Source organism: Equus asinus, chromosome 3 (genome assembly GCF_041296235.1).
Source record: "Equus asinus isolate D_3611 breed Donkey chromosome 3, EquAss-T2T_v2, whole genome shotgun sequence".
Lineage (NCBI taxonomy): Eukaryota > Metazoa > Chordata > Mammalia > Perissodactyla > Equidae > Equus > Equus asinus.
Window position 1 is genome coordinate 140936330 of NC_091792.1, and position 18571 is coordinate 140954900.

At 37.7% G+C, this 18571-nt stretch overlaps 1 protein-coding gene across 5 annotated transcripts in view; it reads right to left on the minus strand.

Moving 5' to 3' along the window:
* TBC1D19 (TBC1 domain family member 19) overlaps positions 1 to 18571 on the minus strand; it is a 147826-nt gene that overhangs the window by 68580 nt on the left and 60675 nt on the right. For all 5 annotated transcript variants that reach the window (XM_044767663.2, XM_044767664.2, XM_044767666.2 and 2 more), the window contains 2 exons: positions 9704 to 9742; positions 8014 to 8126 (listed from right to left, as the gene is read on the minus strand). In XM_044767663.2, the coding sequence (XP_044623598.1) occupies positions 8014 to 8126; positions 9704 to 9742 (152 nt within the window). The remainder of the gene's footprint in view (positions 1 to 8013; positions 8127 to 9703; positions 9743 to 18571) is intronic.

The following is an 18571-nucleotide window of genomic DNA, read 5'->3' on the forward strand; positions in this document are numbered from 1 at the left end:
TGTCTCACAGCTGGGCAGGAACAATCTCAAAGTGCGAACTCTTCCCTGGAGGAGTGGAGGATCTGGGCAGAGAAGCATTACCACAGTAAGCAGCTTTTGGATTCAGCACAACTGAGACAACTGTCATAATATCTGTCTCTGCCAGCTATTAACTACAACGGGGTTTGCCCCCCAGAAAAGCTATCAGGCATAAGGGGAAAAAAAGCCTGCTCTGAAAGGGCCCACGTACAAGTTCATCCATTTCTGAAATCAACCTAAAATCACCAGAAAGAAAGGTGCACCATCCTTTGGTGAAAAGAGACTCACTTGATAAGCTCTGGGTGCATCTGGATGAGAATTGAAAGCTCTCCTGGGACTGAGACATTGGCAGCAGCCATTATTGTGACCTAGTACAGGCATGCTGACCCAGATGCTGGCAGACACCATTGGAGTTCTGCATTTGGTCTGTTAGCCAGGGGTCTGCCCCACCCACTAGAGCACCAATTTAATCCAGCTTAGCCAGGGCAGGCAGCCCGCTCTAGGGACTGACCCTACCCAACAGCAAGCCCTTGGGCAACTTGTGGGCCTGCACAGGCAGGGAGCCTGGAACTTTGGCAGCCAAGCTAGTGGGTCCACCTCTGCAGAGCAAGGCATGTCCAAGTGGCAGGCCTGCGTTGGTGGAGTGTGTGGAGCCTCTTCAGTATGGTGACTGGGTCTGCTTCAGTGGGTGGGGGCACACGCCCAGGGCAGGACTATGTTGACAGGGTGTGTGGCCCAGTGGGCAGTGGGGCTTGTCAGCTGCAGATCTGTGCTTCTCAAACAGCCACATAGAGCATTGGCCCCACCTTACAAAGCCTGAAACAATTGGGTGCTCCCATGCCTGGGGCCAGCCCTACTCAGCTGCAATCCTGAGAGAGCTGGCAACAGCGTGGCAGGCCTGAGGCCTACAGCAATTCTAAGCCCCTGAGCCTAGCAACTAGCCACGCTGGGGAACTACTCACTTAATAGAAAAACGGCGACAATAATGTGTTATTAGACCTTGCAGCTAACTGTGCTGGGGCTTCCCATGCCTGATAAAGTGTCTGAAGGTCCATAGCAGCCAAACACAGCTGAACATTACAACCAGCCAGACCGGGGGACAGCCTAGCCTTTCTGGGCACCTGCAGCATAAACAACCCTGCCACAACAGAAGGGAATGCAGCCCATTTGGAACTGGTGATTAGAGGGAAACATACTACTGGGCCTCATAAGGCATCTCTTAGATAAGGCCACCTCTCCAAGATCAGGAGACATAGCTGACCTACCTAATACATAGATATAAGCAGGGAGATAGAGGCAAAATGAAGAGACAAAGGAATATTTTCCAAGTAGGGGAACAGGACAAAACCCCAGAAAAAGAACCAAACAAAACAGAGATGAACAATCTACCTGACAAAGAGTACAACCTAATAGTCACAAGGATGCTCACTGAGCTTAGGAGAAGAATGGATGAACTCAGTGAGAACTTCCACAAAGAACTGGAAAATATAAGAAAGAACCAATCAGAAATGAAGAATTGAAGAATACAATACTGGAAATGAAAAATTCACTAGAGGGAATCAATAGCAGAGTAGATGATACACAAGAATGGATTAGCAAGCTGGACGAAAGACTAGTGTAAATCCCCCAAGCTGAACAGATAAAAGAGAAAAGAATTTAAAAGAATAAGGAGAGTCTAAGGGACCTCTGGGCCAACATCAAGCACACTAACATCTGAATTATAGGTGTCCCAGAAGGAGAAGAGAGAGAGAAAGGGGCAGAGAATCTATCTGAAGAAATAACAGCTGAAAACTTTCCTGACTTATGGAAGGAAACAGACATCCAGGTACAGGAAGCACAAAGAGCACCAAGCAAGATAAACCCAAAGAGGTCCACACCAAGACACATTATAATTAAAATGTCAAGAATTAAAGATAAAGAAAGAATCCTAAAAGATGCAAGAGAAAGGCAACAAGTTACATACAAAAGAAACCCCATAAGGCAATCAGCTGATTTCTCAGCAGAAACCTTACAGGCTAGCAGGGAATGGCATGATATATTTAAGGTGCTGAAAGGAAAAAACCCAGAGCCAAGAATACTCTACCCAGCAAGGTTATCATTCAGAATGTAAGGAGAAAAAAAGTTTCTCAGACAAGCAAAAACTAAAGGAGTTTATCGCCAAGAAACTAACCACACAAGAAATGTTAACAGGACTTATTTAAGTGGAAAAGAGAAGACCAAAAATAGGAATAAGAAAATTGTATTTAAAAAAAGAGCAATAAAATCACTGGTAAAGGCAAATATCCAGTACAGGTAGCAGATCAACCACCTATGAAACCACTATGAAGGCCAAAATACAAAAATACTAGTTTATTTCCATGATAAGAGGGTAATGGATACACACACACAAAAAATGAGGTTAGAAATGATATCAAAAACATAAAATGTGCAAGGAGGGGAGTAAAAAAGTAGAGCTGTTAGCAAGAGGTCAAACTAAAGAGACTATCAACTTAATATAGATTGCTATATGTGTAGGTTATTATACATGGACTTCATGATAATCATGAACCAGCAACCTATAACAAATACACAAAAAATTAAGAGAAAGGAACTCAAACATAATACTAAAGAAAGCCATCAAACCACCAGGAAAGAGAGCAAGAGAAGAAGAAACGAACAAAGAAGAACTACTAAAACGCCCAGAAAAACAGTAACCAAATGTCAACAATAAGTATATACTTATCAATAGCTACTTTAAATGTCAATGGAATAAATGATCCACTTGAAAGGCACAGGGTGGCTGACTGGATTAAAAAAACAAGACCCATATATATGCTGCATACAAGAGACACACATCAGACCTAAAGACATTCACAAACTGAAAGTGAAGGAATGGAAAAAGTTACTCTATGTAAATGGCAATGAAAAGAAAGCTGGGGTAGCAATACTTATATCAGGCAAAATAGACTTTAAAACAAAAATTGTAACAAGACACAAAGAATGATACATAATGATAAAGGAAACAACCTAACAAGAGGCTATAACACTGGTAAATATCTATGCACCCAACATAGGAGCACCTACATATATAAGGAAAATATTAACAGACATAAAAGAAGAAATAGACAACAATACAATAATAGTAGGAGACTTTAACATCTACTTACACCAATGGACATATCATACAATCAGAAAAGTAATAAGGAAACATTGGCCTTAAATGACACATTAGACCATATGGACTTACTAGATATATACAGAACACTCCATCCAAAAACTGCAGAATATGTACCCTTTTCAAATGCATGTGGAACAAGCTCCAGGACAGATCACATATTAGGCCACAAAACAAGTCTCAATAAACTTAAGAAGAATGAAATAGTACCAAGCATCTTTTCTGACCACAACAGAATGAAACTAGAAATCAACTACAAGAAGAAAATCAGAAAAGCCACAAATAAGTGGATGTTACACAAAATGCTACTGAACAACTATTGGGTGAATGAAGAAATCAAAGGAGAAATCAGAAAATAACTGGAGATAAATGAAAATGAAAATATCACATGCCGAAATTTATGGGGTACAGCAAAAGTGGTTCTAAGAGGAAGGTTTATAGCAATACAGACCTACGTCAACAAACAAGGAAAATCTCAAATAAACGATCTAACAGTGCACCTACTGGAACCGGAAAAAGAAGAACACACAACACCCAAAATCAGTAGAAGGAAGGAAATAATAAAAATCAGAGAAGAAATAAATGAAATAGGGACTTAAAAAACAGAAAAAAAATCAATGACACTAAGAGCTGGTTCTTCAAAAAGACAAACAAAATTGACAAAGCTTTAACTAGACTCACCAAGAAAAAAAAGAGAAAAGGCTCAAATAAATAAAATCAGAAATGAAAGAGGAGAAAGTACAACAGAAACCTCAGAAATACAAAAGATCATAAGAGAATACTACAAAAAGCTATATGCCAACTAACTGGATAATCTGGAAGAAATAGATAAATTCTTAGAATCCTACAACCTTCTGAAACTGAATCAAGAAGAAATGGAGAATCTGAATAGACCAATGGCCAGTAAGGAGATGGAAACAGTAAACAAAAACCTTCTAAAAAACAAAAGTCCAGGACCACATGGCTACCCTGGTCAATTCTACCAAACATTCAAAGAAGACTTAATATCTATCCTTCTCAAACTCTTCCAAAAATTGAAGAGGATGGGAAGCTTCCTAATGCATTCTATGAAGTCAATATTACCCTGATACCAAAACCAGACAAGGACAAAACAAAAAAAGAAAATTACAGTCCAATATCACTGATGAATATCGATGCAAAAATGCTTAAGAAAATACTAGCAAATCAAACACAATAATACATTAAAAAGATCATAGACCATCATCAAGTGGGATTTATTCCAGGAATGCAGGGATGGTTCAACATACGCAAATTAATCAATCTGATACACCACATTAACAAAATGAAGAATAAAAATCACATGATCATCTCAATAGACACAGAGAAAGCATTTGACAAGATGCAGCATCCACTTATTATAAAAACTCTGAATACAGAAGGACAGTACCTCAATATAATAAAGCTCATGTATGACAAACCCACAGCTAACGTCATGCTCAATGGAGAAAACTGAAAGCTATTCCCCTAACAACAGGAACTTGACAAGTATGCCCACTTTCACCACTCTTATTTAACATAGTATTGGAAGTCCTAACCAGAGCAATCAGGCAAAAAAAGAAGTAAAAGGGATCCAAATTGGAAAGGAAGAAGTGAAACTGTCACTATCTGCAGATGACATGATTTTATACCTAGAAAATCCCAAATAATGCACCAAAAAACTTTTAGAAATAATGAATGAATATGGTAAAGTTGCAGGATACAAAATCAACATACATAAGTCAGTTGCATTTCTATACCTTAACAACAAAGTAAAAGAAAGACAAATTGAGAATGCAATCCCATTTACAATTGCAACAAAAAGAATAAAATACCTAGGAATAAATTTAACCTAAGAGGTGAAAGATCTGTACACTGAAAACTATAAAAGATTGTTGAAAGAACTAGAAGAAGACACAAAGAAATGGAAAAATATTCTGTGCTCTGTATTGGAAGAATTAACACAGTTAAAATGTCCATACTTCCTAAAGCAATCTACGGATTCAATGCAATCCCTATAAAAAAATCCAATGATATTTTTCACAGAAATAGAACAAAGAATCCTCAAATTTATATGGAACAACAAAAGACTCTGAATAATTAAAGAAATTCTGAGAAAAAAGAACAAAGCTGGAGGTATCACACTCCCTGACTTCAAAATATACTATGAAGCTATAGTAATCAAAACACATGGTACTGGCACAAAAACAGACAAACAGATCAATGGAACAGAATCAAGAGCCCAGAAATAAACCCGCACATATATGGACAACTAATTTTCAACAAGGGAGCCAAGAACATACAATGGAGAAAAGAAAGTCTCTTCACTAAATGGTTTTAGGAACACTCGACAGCCATGCAAAAGAATGAAAGTAGACCATTATCCTACACCATACACAAAAATTAACTCAAAATAGATTAAGGACTTGAATGTAAGATCTGAAACCATGAAACTTCTAGAAGAAAACATAGGCAGTACACTCTTCAATATCGGTCTTAACAGCAAATTTTCAAGTACCATGTCTGACTGGTAAGGGAGGCAATAGAAAAAATAAACAAATGGGACTACATCAAATAAAGAGCTTTTGCACAGCAAAGGAAACCAGCAACAAAATGAAAAGACAACCTAACAACTGGGAGAAGACATCTGCAAATCATATATCTGATAAGGGGTTAATATCTAAAATGTATTAAAGAACTCATACATATCAACAAAAAAAGCCCCTAACAACCCAATTAAAAAATGGGCAAAACATCTGAACATGCAAATCTTCAAAGAAGATTTACAGATGGCCAATGGGCACATGAAAAGATGTTCAACATCACTATCAAGGAAATGCTAATCAAAAGTACAATGAGATATCACCCCATGCCTGTCAGAATGGCTATAATTAACAAGACAGGAAATAACAAGTGTTAGAGAGGATGTGGAGAAAAGGGAACTCTCATACGATGCTGGTGGTAGTGCAAACTAGTGCAGCCTCTATGCAAAAAAGTATGGAGATTCCTCAAAAAATTAAGAATAGAACTGCCATACAATCCAGTTATTCCACTGCTGGGTATTTATCCAAAGAACATGAAAACACAAATGCATAAAGATGTATGCTCCCCTAGGTTCATTGCAGCATTATTCACAATAGCTTAGACTTAGAAGCAACCTAGATGGCCATCAAGGGAGGAATGGATAAAGATGTGGTACATATACATAACAGAATACTACTCAGTCATAAAAAAGGATGAAATCTTGCCATCAATAACATGGATGTACCTTGAGGGTATTATGCTAAGCAAAATAAGTCAGAGGGAAAAAGTCAAAATATGATATGATCTCACTCATAAACAGAAGATAAAAACAACAATAAACAAATGCATAGAGGCAGAGATTGGACTGATGGTTATCAGAGGGGAAGTGGGGAGGGAAGAAGGTGAAAAGAGTGAGTAGGCACATGTGTGTGGTGGTGGATTGTAATTGGTCTTTGGATGGTGAACATGATGTATCTACCCAGAAACCAAAATATAACAATGCATACCCATAATTTATTTAATGTTATAAATCAATGTTAATGTAATAAAAAAAATTTTAGATGTGGAAAAAAATTTCAAAGAACTCTTAAAATTCAACAATAAGAAGACAAACAACTCAATTAAGAAATAGGCCAGGGGCCAGCTCCGTGGCTGAGTGGTTAAGTTTGCACGCTCTGCTTCGCGGGCCCAGGGTTTTACCAGTTTGAATCCTGGGCGTGGACATGGCACTGCTCATCAAGCCACGCTGAGGTGGCATCCCACATGCCACAACTAGAAGGACCCACAACTAAAAATACACAACTATGTACTGGAGGGCTTTGGGAGAAAAAGGAAAAATGAAATCTTTAAAAAGCAAAAAAAAAGAAATAGGTCAAAGACTTTAACAGGCTCCTCACCAAAGAAGATATACAGATGGCAAATAAGCAGGTGAAAAGATACTCCACATCATACATCATCAGGGAAATGCAAATTAAAACACCAATGAGATACCACTACACATCTATTAGAATGACCAAAATCTGGAACACTGACTTCGCCAAATGCTGGCCAGAATGTGGAACAACAGGTACTCTCACACATTGCTGGAGGAAGTATAAAATGGTACAACCACTTTGGAAGACAGTTTGGTGCTTTCTTACAAAACTAAACATTCTCTTAGCATACGATCCATTAACTGCGCTCCTTGGTATTTACCCAAAGGAGCTGAAAACTAATGTCCACACAAAAACCTACATGCAGATGTTTACAGCAGCTTTATCCATAACTGCCAAAACTGGAAAGCAACCAAGATGTCCTTCAGTAGGTGAATGGATAAACCGTGGTACATCCAGACAATGGAATATTATTCAGTCCTAAAAAGAAATGAGCTGACAAGCCATGAAAAGACATGGAGGAACCTTAAATGAATACTACTAAGTGAGAGAAGCCAATCTGAAATGCTACATACTCTATGATTCCAACTATATGACATTCCGGAAAAGGCAAAACTATGGAGAGAGTAAAAAGATCAGTCATTGCCAGGGTGGTGGGGGGATGGGAAAGAGATGAATAGGTAGAGCACAGAGGATTTTTAGGGCAGTGAAAATAATCTGTATGACACTGTAACAATAGATACCTGTCATTATACATTTGTCCAAACCCACAGAATGTACAACACCAAGATGATACCTAAGCTGCACATTAGACTTTGGGTAATTATGATGTGTCAATGTGGGGATAAATATTAGACTAAGAAACAAAAGTATTTCTATTTTGAATAACTGGTCTTTGAAAAATAAATATCAATAGCTCAAATTTGGCCCATCCTTTTTTCCACTTACCTCAGGTTGACTCGAAATATTCAAAATGAGAGCCCACAATTCAGCTCTCAGTGCTGTGGGACTTCCTTGTCTGATATACTGTTGAGCAGCAGCACTATCTTGTTCTGCTAGAACTGTCAAAAGTATATTAAAATCTCATTAGAAAACTCATAACGGAAGAAATAATACTGAAATCTTTAATTAAAATCTTTTGGGAAGCTAACATTTCATCTTTATATCTAACATAGTTACATCATGTCTTGACAACCGCCTTTTACTCTCTGAATTTTGATGTGGCCCTATTTATCACCCTATAAGTTTCAAACCTTAAGCTCCTCCACCTCCTACCTTACTTGGTAAAAGTTTTTAATGTAGGTGCCTTGAGATCACTTTGCTCTAACTATAGCTCCATGGATCTGAAACTAGTGATCCATATATATATTAATTTTTGGATTCCATGATCACGTAAAGTCATATCAACAGAAACCCTAAATTTCTTATACATATTCTACTACGTCATGAATGTTGCAGTATTTGGAAGTAGTACGGAACTTGAAGTATTATGGCTAAGTATTATATAGGATGTAAGATATCCATCCTGTTAGATGATTTCTTAGCTATCTGCCAAAATCAACAGAAAAGAGGGATTTTTTTAAAGAAGTAAAATTAAAAAGATCTGATAACCATTTAAGAAGGCCAAATATTATTTATAAGCAGCCAAGTTCACAAAATTAATACATTATCTTTCTGCTTTCATTTTTATTTTTATTTTCTTCAATGAAAATGGCAGCTATTAAGTCTGGAAATAAAGTCCCCCCTCAAACAAACAAACAAACAAAAAGAAAAAAAGACATGCTATACAACTGCTGATATTCATCTAACAGTCCTGTTTTCTTATATTTTCTTTTTAAGAGGGAAAAAAATCTTGTACTAAATGAAAATGACAAGACCAAAAGAAAGAAAGGGATCATATCAAATAAAAGACATGAAACATATTCTTTAATTTCCAATTGTGTTTAGTGAAAATGTGCAATCATACAATGAGGTCTTTTAAACAAATATGATTTTGAAAAAACTGAACTCAGGAGTTTAGAATAGGATAATATAATTGCCATAGAAGCTTCATTCTAACACAGAGACTCATCTGCACTTCATGTTTCAAAGATAAACAGGACTTATAAAACAAGGAAAAGAATCTTCAAAAGATGGGGAAAAAGTATTCCCCAGAACACTAAGAGCTGCTTCGGTTATTAAGTCTTACCATTGTGAATAGTCTTTGGGAAGTGTGACAGTTATATTTTCTCCTGATGCAGGAGCACACTCCCATTAACACTAATGAGGAGTGTGTGGGTGCATCAAAGAGAGAACCTGCCTCTTTCATTTTAAAATGAAATTCTACTGCTGAATGGATTAAGTTAACATCCTTGAGGAATGTGTGTCTGCATTTATTTCCTTTTCTGTGGACCATCTGTGTACTACTTTACCTCACATTTATTGATAAAGCCAAAATGATGCATTTCCCCTTTTGCTAAAGATTTCCATTATATTGTCCACATAGTTAAATATTACTGCTTTTCAGGTTTTTAGCTTTTCAGAGATTAACTTCAGTTGCAGGTACATGATGCAGACATTTACTTAGGACTGTCTCATTTTCAGAAATTATAATAAATATAATCAAAATAAATCATAATAAATATAATCAAAAGCTTACCTTTTTGCCCAATTCGTACATGCTCATTTTCAAAAAGTTCTAAAAATGATAAAATAAAATTATTAGACATAAATATGATCAGCCACATTTAGAACAATATTAGGTATATTTTTTCTGGTATTGATGCCTTTAATTATTTTTCAATCTGAATGGCTCCATAGAAAACTATAAGAATATTTATCTTTATATGCAAAAACATCTTTTTTTCTAAATTGTTTAAAGCTTGTAGAAATTAAAAAGAATTTAAGTACATTTAATTAGAAGAAAAAAAACCTCTTAAACCAGTTTTCCTGTGTTAAAACAGAATACCTTCTTACAACACAAAAATGTTTCTGTCCATTCATCTTTGCTTTTTTCCTTAAAAAAAAAACACCCAAAACTTGTTGACAGCTTTATTTGCAAAGCCCTACTTCCAGATTAATCTGCCATTAAAGCATATCTAATAAAAGCCTTAATACTATATAGGTAAAATCCCACTATACAAATGCCATTTAAAAAGATTATATGGGAGAAGCAAAGATTTGTTTTTAAAGTACCAATCATAATGAAAAGACTCATAAACTAGATCATATTAAAATAAAAAACTGCTAGAGAGTGATGTCAGCCTCATGGCAGAGTGAGTTCTTTCCTTAGACTCTCCCCACTAAGATGCAATGAAAAGGACACTCATAAACCAACAGAGGACATTCACACAACACAACAGATGTCTGAGAGACCCATGCAGCCCTATGTCTCAAGGTGGAGGTGCAGGACCCTCCAGGAGGCCATGCAAGGAGGTAAGGGGATCTCATCTGTTTCCCCCAATGGCAGTGACCTAGGGCATGGGACTGCATGCAGCTCTGAGAGAGAAGGGTGAGGGAGTAGTCCTCTGCGGGAACGCCTTTGCTCTCCGAGTTGCCTCCAGCCTGTGGGAAAGCTCTAGGCCAAGCAAGCTAAGCAATCACAGGGGTGTATTCACCAAACTGAGCAGCCCACGGCAGACAGCAAGCACACCCAGGATCATACACACAAAAGAAAGCACCCCTTCCCCTGCTTGGTGCACCAGCTTGGCCAGTCTGCTAGAGCAAAGGAGCTCTGCCACAGCACCTATACAGAGCATTTGTAAAGCAGCAGCAGCAAGGAGGCAAACGTAGATGGGCTCTGTAAGCACAGCTTCCCAAGGACAGGCACAGCTGCCAGGGATTGCGGTGGGCTCAGAATACACAACTCCTGCCCCCCACCCAGTGGTGGCAGGTGGAATCTGCGACTAGATACTACCACTAAGAGAAGGCACAAATCCAGTCCATCAAATAGTATGAAGAGGTATATTAATACTCCAGACCAAAGGAAAATGATAAGCACCCAGAAATCAATCCTGAAGACACAGAAATTTACAATCTAAATGACAGAGAAGTCAAAACAGCTATCATGAAAAAACTCGAGTAACAAAAAACTCAGAAAGACAGTTCAGTAAAATCAGGAATAAAATCAATGAACACAGGGAATTCTTCACAAAAGACATTGAAACTATAAAGAAAAACCAATCAGAAATGTTGCAGATGAAAAACACAATGAATGAGATAAATAAAAATCTGGAGTCTTTAAATAAGAGAGCTGATATTATGGAGGACAGAATTAGCAATTTAGAGGACAGAAATATAGAAATGCTTCAGAGAGAGGGGGAGAGAGTTCTAAGACTAGAAAGAAATGAACAAATTCTCTGAGAAATATCCAACTTGATTAGGAAATGCAACATAAGGATTATAGGTATTCCAAAGGGAGAAGAGAGGGGGAAAGGAGCAGATAGCTTGCTCAAAGAAATAATAGCTGAGAACTTCTTGAACCTGGGGAAGGAGCTGGAACTACAAGTAAAAGAAGCTAATATAACTCCTAACTACATCAATGTAAAAACACCTTCTCCAAGGCACAATAGTAAAACTGGCAAAAGTCAATGACAAAGAAAAAATATTAAGGGCAGCAAGCAGAAGAAAATAACCTACAAAGAAACGCCTATCAGGGGGCTGGCCCCGTGGCTGAGTGGTTAAGTTCGCGCACTCCGCAGCAGGTGGCCCAGTGTTTCGTTAGTTCGAATCCTGGGCGCAGACATGGCACTGCTCATCAGACCACGCTGAGGCAGCGTCCCACATGCCACAACTAGAAGAACCCACAACGAAGAATACACAACTATGTACCGGGGGGCTTTGGGGAGAAAAAGGAAAAAATAAAATCTTAAAAAAGAAACGCCTATCAGGCTTTCAGTGGATTTCTCAGTAGAATCTCTGACAGACTAGGAGAGAATGCAATGATATATTCAAAATTCTGAAAGACAAAAACTTTCAGCCAAGAATACCACATCCAGCAAAAATATCCCTCAGATATGATGGAGAAATAAAAATTTTCCCAGACAAACAAAAGCTGAGGGAGTTATCACCATGAGACCCTCTCAGAAGAAATGATCACGAAGGCTCTCATACCTGAAAAAAAAGAAAAGAAAAGAAAGGGTTTACAAAGCCTTGAGCAAGGAGAGAAATAGGCAGACAAAATCAGGAAATTGCAGCTCTCTATTAGAACAGATTAGCAAACAATTATAACATTAAAGATAAAGGGAAGGAAAACATCAAAAATAACTATAATCACTTCATTTTAACCACAAACTCACAACAAAATGGAATAAGTTGTGACAACAATAACTTAGATGGGGAAGAGGAAAAGGATGGAACCTGCTCAGACTAAAGAAATAAGAGACTATTAGAAAATGGACTATCTCATTTATGAGATCTTTTCTTTTTTTTGAGGAAGATTAGCCCTGATCTAACATCCACCGCCAATACTCCTATTTTTGCCCAGGAAGACTGGCCCTGAGCTAACATCTATGCCCATCTCCCTCCACTTTATATGTAGGACGCCTACCACAGCATGGTTTGATAAGCAGTGTGTAGGTCTGTGCCTGGGATCCAAGACAGTGACTCCCAGGCTGCCAAAGTGGAGTGCATGAACTCAACAGCTACACTACTGGGCCACCCACAATGAGGTCTTTTATACAAACCTGATGGTAATCACTAAACAAAAAATCAGAACAGAGACACAAATGATAAATAAAGAGAGAACTGAGAAAACCATCATAGAGAACCACCAAACTGAATTGGCCTACCGAAATACACGGGGAAATAAAGAACAACCAGAAAACAAGTGATAAAATGGCAGAATTAAGCCTTCATATATCAATAATCACTCTAAATATAAATGGACTGAATTCTCCAATCAAAGACACAGAGTGGCTGGATGGATTGAAAAACAAAAGACCAAACAATATGCTGGCTCCAGGAAACATATCTCAGCTCTAAAGACAAACACAGGCTCAGAGTGAAGGGATGGAAGACGATACTCCAAGCTAATGGCAAACCAAAGAAAGCAGGTGTTGCCATACTTATATCAGACAAAGTAGACCTCAACACAAGACAGGTAAAGAGAGACAACGAGGGGCAGTATATAAAGGTCAAAAGATCAATGAAACTAAAGAGCTGGTTCTTTGAGAAGATAAACAAAAGTGACAAGTCCTTAGCCAGACTCACTAAGAAAAAAAAGAGAGAAGGGTAAAATAAATAAAATTAGAAATGAAAGAGGAGAAATTACAACGGATACCAAACTCGGGCAAGAGAAACAAAAGAAAAAATAAACAAATAGGACTTCATCAGACTACAGAGCTTCTGTAAGGCAAAGGAAAGCAGGAAGAAAACAAAAAGACAACCTAGCAACTGGGAGAAAATACTTGCAAATCACATTTACAAGGGTTTAATCTCCAAAATATATACAGAACTCACACAACCCAACAACAAGAAAACCCAACCTGATTCAAAAAATGGGAAGAGGATATGAATAGACATTTCTCCAAAGAAGATATACAGATGGCCAACAGGCACATGAAAAGATGTTCAATGTCACTAATCATCAGGGAAATGCAAATCAAAACTACATTGAGATATCACTTTATACCCGTTAGACTGGCTATAATCACCAAGACAAAAAAAATAACAAATGTTGAAGAGGATATGGAGAAAAGAAAACCCTCATACACTGTTGGTGGGAATGCAAACTGGTGCAGCCACTATGGAAAGAGTATGAAGATTTCTCAAAAAATCAAAAATAGAAATACCATTTGATCTACTATCCCACTACTGGGTATTTATCCAAAGAACTTCAAATCAACAATTCAAAGAGACTTATGTACCCCTATGTTCATTGCAGCATTATTCACAATAGCCAACATGTGGAAGCAACCCAAGTGCCCACTGACTGATGATTGGATAAAGAAGTTGTGGTATACATATACAATGGAATACTACTCAGCCATAAAAAAAAGACAAAATTGTCCCATTCACAACAACATGGATGGACCTTGAAGGTATTATGTTAAGCGAAATAAGCCAGAGAAAGATAAACACCATATAATTTCACTCATATGTGAAAGATAAAGAAACACACGGACAAAGAGAACAGTTTAGTGATTACCGGGGGAAGAGGGTTGAGGGGTGGGCACAAGGGGTGAAGGGGCACATTTATACAGTGACTGACAAATAATAACGCACAACTGAAATTTCACAATGTTATAAACTATTATGACTTCAATAAAAAAAATTAGAGCAAAACAAACAAAAAAAGGTTATGAAACCACGAGGCAGACAACTTTTAGCTCCTCTCCCCATCCCAGAGAAAATCAATTTCTCAGTTTCCTTTTCTCCTCTTGCTCCCTACCATGTGAGAAAGGAAGAGGTGCAAACTGGATTTGTTAGATTCTACAACAGTGATTAGTTAAGTTTTTCTAAAGAATGGGATAACTATGTGTTAAAGGTCATGAAGTTGCATGTGACTCTCTGGGTAATTAGAACCTGGGTCCCCTAGCAACCTGGCGGCCATCTTGGCACTTGATTCTCTTCTGAGCAGAATGCTCACGGTCAGTCTCTTTGGAGTTCTTATCCAGACTCAGTGGCCTGTTGGTGGTGATATCTGGGCACAGAGGGAGAGGGAGACCCGTCCTGGGCTAAGATTTTAACACAGTTTTCTAGAAATCTTGTTCTGTGATGTCCAGGTTTAGCCCAGCTAAATATAAAATGGTACTGTATTTTTATTTTCCATTTGTTAATATTTTCAGTGTTAGATAATCTTTTTAGATTTAAAAGACTACCCATAAAGCTGGTTTTACATACCTGAATATTTGAATTACAGTGTCCTATTCTTTTAGTTTATTCTATTCCTAATAGCTCTGAAGTAATTAGCTGAGCAGATTATACAATGACCAAGTAAAGCGTTTGGGGTCCCTACTAACATACAATCATTTTCTATCGCTCAAGTATTTAAATAAGTTTATTTCAAAGACTGCATATAAAATAACAATACTAGTTTCATTTTAATTAGCTATGATTGCTGCGACTTAGTAACCAAAGAATCAAAAGTCTCAGCCAATTATTTTCTCTTATAAAAGTGGATGATAGTACTGGATGATACTAGTGCTTTATCACTGAAAGTAGTATGAGATAAAAATAAATAGATTTCTGGGGCTGGCCTTGTGGCCCAGTGGTTAAGCTCGCGTGCTCCACTGCAGGCGGCCCAGTGTTTCGTAGGTTCAAGTCCTGGGTGTGGACATGGCACTGCTCATCAAACTACGCTAAGGGGGCGTCCCACATGCCACAACTAGAAGGACCCACAACTAAGAACATACAACTATGTACTGGGGGGGCTTTGGGGAGAAAAAGGAAAAAAACTAAATCTTTAAAAAAAAAAGACTTCTTTACAAAATTTACCTACTCTATTATGTGAAATACATTGACTTTGCTTTCTTTTCTTTCTTTTTTTTTTTGGAGGAAGATTGGCCCTGCTGCCAATCCTCCACGTTTTGCCAACCCTCCATACATGCCCATCTTCCTCCACTTCATATGTGGGACGCCTGCCACAGCATGGCTTGCTAAGCAGTGCGTAGGTTCGCACCCAGGATCCAAACAGGTGAACCCTGGGCCACCGAAGCAGAACATGCGAACTTAACTCCTGCAGCACTGGGCCAACCCCTGCTTTCTTTTCTTCTTAATTGACGTATAATTAACATACAACAGGTTTTGCGTCCTAAGCGCTATTTTTTAGTAAAAGAATAAGAAGCCCAAAGAATTCAGAACCATTTCTAATCTATACTCTGTGTTTCTCAAAGAATGCTCTGAGGACCACTATGTTAATAGATGCATCTAAATTAATAGATCTTGCTTGGAAAAAGGCTCTGTGATAAAATAAGTTTAGGAGATGCTGAGCTAAAAGTTTACGTAGGACTTCTCATAGTCTTTAAGATAGAAACATACACAGTATATCTTACAAAGGTATGGCACAGCCTTTCCTCAACCTTATTTGACAAGATCCTCTTTCTCACAGGGCGTCTGATGAATGCTTCATGGAACACACTCCGGAAATGCTATATTAACTGAAGATGCTTTTTTCTTTTAGAAATAACAAGCTGTAGAAAATGTCTATTTAGCAGAAGCCCCATCTAATAAGATTCATTATTATGTATATTCAGACAATAATATCAAATATATAAGTCCCCCTTTATCATAAAGCCTTATGAAAGAATGCTGATTCTGCTCACCCTTTTAGCATGGGTCTCATAAATGGTTTCCATAGTAAGTATGTGTGTGTGTGCGCATGTATGTATTTAAAAGAAATGCATATTCAAGAGTTTGTAGGAATAATGAATATGCCTAATCTTTTATATTATCCTTAAATATTCAATATTACTGTCAACGCAAATAGTCAATAACCATTCTATCGCAAAAGGAGAGAGAGTTAGCCAAACTGAGGACAATAGCCACAGCCTTTGCAAAGGAAGAAAGCGCTCCAGAGAAGAGTGTTTTTCAGCACAGTTATCTACCATTTCCAAACACAGAGACACATCAAGCATGACAGGGGTTATGTTCTTGCAAGCGTTCAAGAAGTTTTGTCACAGAGTAGCACGTATGCAGCAGGTCAACATGACCCTGGTGTCATGGGAAGGGACATTTATCTGGTGTCACAAGAAGAGAGGCATCAATTCTTATTTTCAAAGAGTACATTCTTTAAGACAATAATTAAAGCAGATGTACAACGTATGTTTGATAGGACATAAGTCAGGCTTCTTTTGTTCACATAAATTTTAGGCCAAATCAAGTTTAAACCAGAATGGCTTCCCCATATACTTTAATATATAAAAATTTCTTATATCATATAAAGGTAAGGATTTTTCTTCTGACTTTCATATAAAAGCTAAGTTAGTAAGTGAGGAATGTACTTGAAATATAATCATTGAATAACAGTATTGATAAAACATAGGCAACAGGTTTTTAAAGACGAGTAAGAAGGGTACAGTTCCTTTAAGTCACACTTAAAACTTGATCCTAAACATAAAACTTGCCTCTAGCCAAACACAAGAATTAGCAACATTTTCAAACATTAAGTATTACATTACCAATTTAACCACAGCCATAGACATAGACTAAAAGAATAAAAATAACAGTGAATTCTAGGCAAAAGTAGTTATATATGATTCCATTCTTCTTTCCAAGTAACACTGTTGACCAGCGATTCTCAAGTCAAGCAAAAATTCAAGTAGTATACCACTAAAAACAGTCTTATTGCATGAACACCAATTTATCCCAATCTTTTACTGCTTTGAGAAATAGAGAGAGCAAGAATAACTACCTTAACTAAAGAGATTATCAACCTCCTTCAAGCAGACTTATGCATTCTTTCCTCTGCTCCAACTGCCCCTTGTATATAATAGCAAACACCACAATGATCCTTATCTGAATCTTACTGTGATCAGAAACCAGGAAAGGAAACGGTTACTGAAAATCTGATCCATAACTAAACATAGTCTGTCAAATGTTTTTCAGACAAGGAGAAAACTAAATGTGCTGTTTAAAGAAGCTGATGTCCTGTTTTTGCAAATGTTGCCATCCTACAGTGAAACTTACATGGTTGCAGCAGGACTCCCCCTCGACCCCCCCACCAAACTGTTCCAGCTCTTAAGTGTCCAAAAGTTACCATGGACCTGTTACATAATAGCATGTTGCTTTGAACCTGTTATGCAATGATACCTTGACCTTATTATGTAATGGCATGTTACAGTGAACTCATCATGTAACGATGCCTTGAACTTATTACGTAATGGCCTGTGCATGCATCGTGATTAGGCCCAGTTGTTACACAGATTTAACGTATCCTCTACACTCCAGAGTATAAAGTCTCCACTGGCATTTAACAGGGAGGTAGGGGGGACCATGACACTGCCTTGGGAGCTTCTTCCCCTGGTGTTCTTGATTGCTTGTGCAAGCAATAAACCTTTTTCTTCACCTACTTCAGCCTTGGTTGTGTTTTTTGGATCTGTACTCTGTACACACCCATTGAGTGTGGTTACATTGCTTTCTACTATATCTTCCCTAAGACCAAAGATTATGTCATATCTATGTATTTGCTAGTCCCTGGCCCTTTGCAGGGTCTCACACATTTACCGTATTATGTGTAAATCAAAGAAGAAAGAACTATACTCTAGATTAAGAAAAAAATTAGTTTTTCTAAAGCATAGCTACTATAAGGTTTAAAATAATTTCAAATAATTCTTAAGGATTATTTCGAAAGTGAAAAACATAAATATCATTCAAGGGTGTGTTACTATTTCCTTTTCCTTTTGTTATATATGGCTAACACTGGCCATGAATAGAAGTATAAGATAAGATATCTGTCTTAGTCCATTCAGGCTGCTATAACAAAATACTCACAGACTGGGTAGCTTATAAACTGAAATTTATTTCTCATGCTTCCGGAAGTTAGAAGTCAAGATCAGCGTGCTAGTGTGGTTGGGTTCTGCAGACAGTC